The sequence below is a fragment of the Colletes latitarsis genome, chromosome 4, assembly GCF_051014445.1.
Source record: "Colletes latitarsis isolate SP2378_abdomen chromosome 4, iyColLati1, whole genome shotgun sequence".
Lineage (NCBI taxonomy): Eukaryota > Metazoa > Arthropoda > Insecta > Hymenoptera > Colletidae > Colletes > Colletes latitarsis.
In genome coordinates, this window is record NC_135137.1 from 24,242,006 (window position 1) to 24,248,534 (window position 6,529).

The 6,529-nt window shown below is 46.1% G+C and overlaps 1 protein-coding gene across 1 annotated transcript; it reads right to left on the minus strand.

The window, feature by feature from the left end:
* Nucleotides 1-277: 277 nt before the first annotated feature.
* LOC143341202 (uncharacterized) lies at nucleotides 278-1,246 on the minus strand. The gene has a single exon (XM_076763934.1). The coding sequence runs from the start codon at nucleotides 1,244-1,246 to the stop codon at nucleotides 278-280; it is 969 nt and encodes a 322-aa protein (XP_076620049.1).
* Between the last annotated feature and the right edge of the window lie 5,283 nt (nucleotides 1,247-6,529).

The window sequence follows — 6,529 nt, forward strand, 5'->3', positions numbered from 1 at the left end:
TGTACGCCCGAACATATCGTCCCCCTTGACCGGCTACGGTCAATATGTATTCTACGAAATGATCAACAATATATACATGCGGATGTATGTGTGTGCAAATGCACAGGGTGCATCTTAATCTAATTATGTACATGCGAGGGTGTGTGGGTGTGGTTTTTTTTTGTGTATGGTCGCTGAATATTTACATTGTCTTAAGCTATTAAATTATGGTTCGAATGCGCGTGGGGAGAGAATTGATGCTGAATGACTATTTACACGAACTGCTAACACGAGGCGGTTAGCTTTCTATGGGCAGCGGAGAGAGGTGCTTAATGCACCGCTTGTATTCACCCCCAGCTGTCTTTATCGTTACGACACGGACGATCTGGTCTTTCCCAGGATGCAATTCTATGATCCGTCCACGTGGCCAGCAGTGGGGTGGTAGGTGGTCCTCCTTGACGATCACCAGCGTGCCGATTTTTACGTCAACGGGTTGGTTGCTGTGCCATTTGCTGCGAACATTTAACTGGTGCAAATATTCCTTGTGCCAGCGCGTCCAGAAACGTTGTTTCATTTGCCGGACGTGTGACCACATGTTCAGCCTGTTCGATGGCAGTTGAGGTACGATCGGCTCCGGAATATTTACTATTACGTCACCGATGAGGAAATGACTAGGGGTAAGGGCGGATAAGTCTCTTGGATCGGAAGATAGTGGAGTAATAGGACGCGAATTTAATATGGACTCTATTTCGACTAGATAAGTGTTCATGGCTTCAAAAGTTAATACCGTCTTACCAACTACTCTAATTAAATGCGATTTTACTGATTTTACCGCGGCCTCCCAAATTCCGCCAAAGTGCGGAGCACGTGGTGGTATGAAGTGCCAATTTATTTTTTCGGTCACCATGGATAACCATGTACCGTTATCACCATTGGTTGTGGCTTGAATGAATGACCTGTGCAATTCGCGCAATTCACGGGCGGCTCCAACAAAGTTCTTGGTGTTGTCGCAAAATATGTGAACCGCTTTCCCCCGTCTTGCAAAACATCGCTTTAATACCGCAGGGAAGGCTTCCGTGGTCAAGTCACTTACTAGCTCGACGTGTACGGCCCTTGTCGAGAGGCAAACAAATATTGCCACATAGGCTTTGATCGTCTTTGTATTGCGCAGGCGTTTTTCTTTTAGTAGAACGGGCCCGCAGTGGTCCACTCCGGTGGACTGAAACGGGCGCTCGAATGTAACGCGGTTTATGGGTAGGTTACCCATTTGGTAGGCAGGTAGACGAGGCCTTGCGCGATGGCACACGATGCAATTCCGTATGTATGTTTTTACCTTACTTATTCCGTCAATCACCCAATAACATTAACGAATGGCGTTTAAAGTGGCTTGCGCGCCTGCGTGAAAGTGCTTTAGATGAAAATGCCGTATGATTAATGCTGTAATGTGCGATTGCGAGGGTAAAATAATCGGATGTTTCGCGGCGTGTGCGATCGTGGCTCGTGTGATTCTACCGCCGGCGCGAAGTACACCCTTGTTGTCTAAGAAAGGGTTTAGTGAGGCTAGCCTGCCCTTGTGTGTTTTATTTGAATCGCGAAGTCCCCGCAATACTTCAGCAAACTCTTCCTCTTGACATATTTTGATGATACGAGTAGCCGCGGCCTGTATTTCCTGTACCGAAATTGACCATCGATCGTTCGAGAGCTTTTTTCGGTCATGTTTCGGGCGAGTCCCTCAGCCATCGAGGGCCTGTGAACCATGCCTCGTGCTCTTTTAATTCGATGGGGTCTATACCCCTCGACAAACAATCTGCCGGATTGTCTTGCGACGATACGTGCCGCCATTGCGCCTGACTTGTGTGCTTCTGTATGTTTGTGACTCTGTTCGCAACAAAAGGTTTGAGTGTGTGAGGGGGTGTGTCTATCCAATGCAGCACGATCATTGAATCTGACCACAAAATTGTTTGATTGATTTTAATTTTCAGGAATCGAGAAGTGCTGTTCAATAATTTTCCTAACAGTACCGCGGCGCACAACTCAAGCCGTGGTATCATCTACGTCTTGAGTGGTGCGACTCTAGATTTCGAACAAATTAGGTGTGCCAAAGTGTGACCGGCTGCATCGGTAGACCGTAAATATAGGCATGCGCCGTACGCGCGCTCGCTCGCGTCACAAAACCCATGTATTTGAATGTCCACCGCTTTGTCTCTCACGATTAGCCGCGGAATTGAAACTTCCTCAATGAAGTGGAGTTGCGCCTCGAAACCCTTCCACGAGCTGTGCACGCTTACTGGGACTGATTCGTCCCAATCGATTTTTAGTTGCCATAGTGTCTGCATGAATATTTTCGCCTTAACTATTACCGGGCCGAGGAGACCCAACGGATCAAAAAGCTTGGCGACGCATGATAGTATGACCCGTTTCGTATCTTGATTGTGTGCGTCACTACGAGTCATCTCATATTTAAAAACGTCCTGCTCGCGATGCCACGATAAACCTAACGTCTTCTTTTCTTTATCGCATTGAATCGTCAGCGAGGCCATTGAGCTCGTCTCTAAGGTGTAGCGCGTTTTTAAAACTGTCTGCACCTGTTAGCAAATCGTCGACATAAAAGTCGTATCGAAAAGCTGCCGCGGCGATGGGATGCGTGTGCCCATCGTCCTCGGCAAGCTGGTGCAATGTTTTTGTCGCGATATGATGCCGACGCGGTTCCGTATGTGACTGTGTTTAAGACGTACGTGGCGATTGGTTTTGTTGGGTCGTCGCGCCATAATATTTTCTGGTATTTTCGATCTGATGCGTCTACGTTTATTTGCCTGTACATCTTCGCAATATCGGCTGTGAGCACATACTTATATTTCCGGAATCGGACCACGATAGAGAAGAGGTCCTCTTGAACGGCCGGGCCGATCATTAACACGTCGTTTAAGGAAATGCCCGTCGATGATTTTGCCGATGCATCAAAGACCACCCGGGTTTTGGTAGTTAGGCTCGTTTCCTTTCGCACTACGTGATGTGGTAGGTAGTAGCCTTTGGAGGGTGAATGCGAATCTACTTGGGTAATGTGACCGAGACTTTCGTATTCCCGCATGAACTCTTTATATTGCTCGTAATACTGGAGGTTGCGCGCTAACGACCGTTCTAACGCTTCGAACCGCTTTAATGCCGTCGTGCGCGATTCTCCAAGATTTTGTACCATGGCTTTAAATGGTAATTTTACCGTGTATCGTCCCGTCTCCGGATCGCGACGCGTGTTTTGTTTGTAATGCCTTTCGCATTCGCTTTCTTTCCCGGACAGTAATCGCTCTCGTGGACCTTCCTCAATTTCCCAGAATCTGCTGAGCTGCTCTTGCAACGCGCTTAACGTCACGCAGCATCTGACCTTTGGAGCTCTTTGCTGCGCGTGCATCACTCCTATCACTATCCACCCTAGTATCGTCTTTTGCAAATACATGCTCGAGGAAGCTAACTTAATTTGGCCGATACAGAGTAATTTCCAGAATAGTTGCGCGCCTAATAGACCGTCAATTTCTGCGGGAGTGGGAAAATCTGGATCCGCTAATCGGGCGTGTTTCGGCATTTCCAAGTCTTTTTTAGTTATTTGTATGGATGGAACTATATCTGCGATTTCTTTCACCACTAAAAATCCGAGGTCCTGAAAGAATGCTGTAGTTCGCGATTTCATACGCGCGATCGCGAAATAATTGATTTGTGAAGTCATTCGGTTCATACCGGTGATCGGAATTTCGACCCTTTCTGTCTTTAATTTTGCGCGATCTACGAATTTCTGTGTAAGGAAATGCGATTGCGCGCAGGAGTCTAAAAGTACGCGACTGCCCGCGATTGTCCAATATGTCTATTACGCGGTGGCAAGAAGCACTTGTGTTGCTGAATTTGTTTTTAAGCAGCTTACGTTGACCCGCGACGTAGAGGGTTGTGGCTCGTTAGCTGGCTCTATATGCAATAATGTGTTGTGCTTTTTTTGACAAACCCTACACGTGCTGGATTTGCATTCCGCGACCGAATGTCCCTTCCGTAAACAATTAAGACATACTCGCTTCTCCTTTATCAGTTTTATCCGCTCCGTGATCGGTGCCTTTAATAGTTTTTCACATGCGTACATAAAATGGGACCCGTTGCAGACGCTGCACGTGTTCCCGTGTTGTGTGGCGTAGACTCGCGGCGTGGCGACCTTGTTCGTATTGTGGTATTTTTTATCCCGCGTGTCGTTACTCGGGTTGTTGCGCGGCGAGTTGACTACGGCTACGGATGGCTCTAGATCTTGGCATCTATCGTGCAAAAATTCAAGTAATTTTGATATCGCGGGGAAAGGAGTGTTACGCGTATGCTCCTTTCATCTTAGGTTTGTTTCTTGGTCTAATCGTGAGAGACGCAGGTGAATAAACAGCGTATCAGCCGACGGCTGATTTATCGTGGTTAGCGCTTGATAATGCGATTCTATGTGCGTGAGAAATTGTCGAAAATCACGATGGTTCGCTTTCGGTACTGGTTTCACGTTAAAAAGGGCGCTAATATGATTGGCTACAATTACCGCCAGTTTATTGTATCGTTTTTCAAGTAGTGCCCACGCGCATTGGTAATTTGCTGAAGAATTCGGAAGCGATTCGATGTTTTTCGCGGCTTCTCCCCGTAAGCATGATCTTAAATACAGCAACTTTTTGCAGTCGTTGAGGCGCGCGTTCTCGTGCACGGCCGATCTAAATTGATCTGCGAATCCTGGTCACTCCTCATAACACCCACTAAATTCCGGCAAATGAAACTTGGGCAGGGTAACGTCCTGCTCCGCGTTGTCCATGCTACCGATCGGATCGCGCTCGTTGTTAGCCCGTGCTTCGGCGATGCTCTGAGAGGCCCCGATAAGGTCGTACGCGCGCGCGCAACAAGCCATGTACGTGTTTTTTATCTCAATTCGCTCTATCATGTATGATCCACTTTCGTCCGCCATGTCCAAGTCAGACTGTGTTTTTGCGAAAATTGAATACTCTATTTCTAAATCTTCTACCCCATCTAATATATTTTTAAATGTCGTCACTTCTAATTTGAACGCTTCGCGCCTTGCTTTTAATGTCTTGATTTTATCCTCGTGAGACGGAGCCATGACTCTTTAGTCGATTACGTACGGAGAGGTAAATACGTGAGAGGAAAGTAACTGATAGCAAATATTCGGTGCGTACGTTACCGTCGCTGTTTGCTCTGCTGGAGTGATCCCGCTGCGTCGTCTCTCGACTCTGCTGCGTCGTTAATACGCTTGAGATTGGCTCGGTCCGTGTGCTGCTGTCCTCGTTGATTCGGATGCTGATCCCGGAACAGGGTGAAGCGATCTCTTCACTGCTGCTGCCCTCAGGTTGCGTCACGATTCAGGTGTAGGGTGAAGCGTCCACTTCACTGCTGCTACGTTGCTCGATGATGTCCTCGTAAATGAATTCACGAGGATCCGGTTCGAAGGACCAAAATTATGTACCGGATATGTATTCTCGAGGATCCGGCTCGCTCGTTCGGCAAATCAATGTCGTCGGAGCAGGTTCCGAATAAATAATGCACTGAGCGGTTTTGTATGGGTTCTTTTATTGATTGTTACGATTGCACGTTTGAAGAACAAGTGAGTGGTCTGGGCAATGCCCGCGGCTTACATCGTCTCGGTTCTATCGTGTTGAAAAACAATAGAGTGTAGAAAAAAAATGCTAGAGTGGCCATAACGCACGTAGGCAACGTCGCGGGCCGGCTGTGCGCCCGAACATATCGCCCCCCTTGTGACATAAAATCTTAATTTTAGACGAAACTATTTTTCCCATTTGTCCGGAACGCAGGCTCACAAATTACTATATGAAAACTGTAGAAAGTGCGTTGAACATGTTCAAGTTATTGAACACAATAATTTGGGCAATTGGACCATAATATTGATACATTAACTAAATCATTTATAATTAATTTAAATTCTGACAGTTCAAACACAGAATCAACATAAATTGCATATAGTAATAAATAAATAAATTAAATACTGAAATACAGTTTTTCATATCTTAATTTGTGTTTTCATTTGCCTCCTTATTTACATTATTACATAATAGTATTAAATTAATGATATATTAATATTGAAGATGAGTATTTTTTGTTTAGAAAATTCGCTTCTTTTCTATGTTCCTATTATGTAGGAATCTGGACATTTACGTTTCGGCCCTGATTTGATTACGCGTTACTCGTGTGCTGCTGTTTATATTTCCTGCCAGTTCTCGTTGAACCGAGTATATTTTTTTTATATTCGAATTGAAATAGTACACCCTGACGCTCCCTACTATACCACTGGTGTCGGTGAGATCGTCCATAAACTTTTTCGACCCTATCCTGGTCCGGTCTGGAAACAGACCTTAAGGCAGGATTTGTTAAGAAGAGCGCTCGCAGCGAGTGTGGCCAGATCGGGCATAATTGAGTGCATCGAAATCGACAATAGTGACGACGATCTTCCTTAGCGTCTAACGGAGTGGTGGGGATAGCAAGCATATACTACCGCACGAGCTACCTACATATATGTGAG

Coding starts and splice junctions, on each gene's coding strand:
- LOC143341202 (XM_076763934.1), bottom strand. CDS start 1,246: ATGGGTAACCTACCCATAAACCGCGTTACATTCGAGCGCCCGTTTCAG.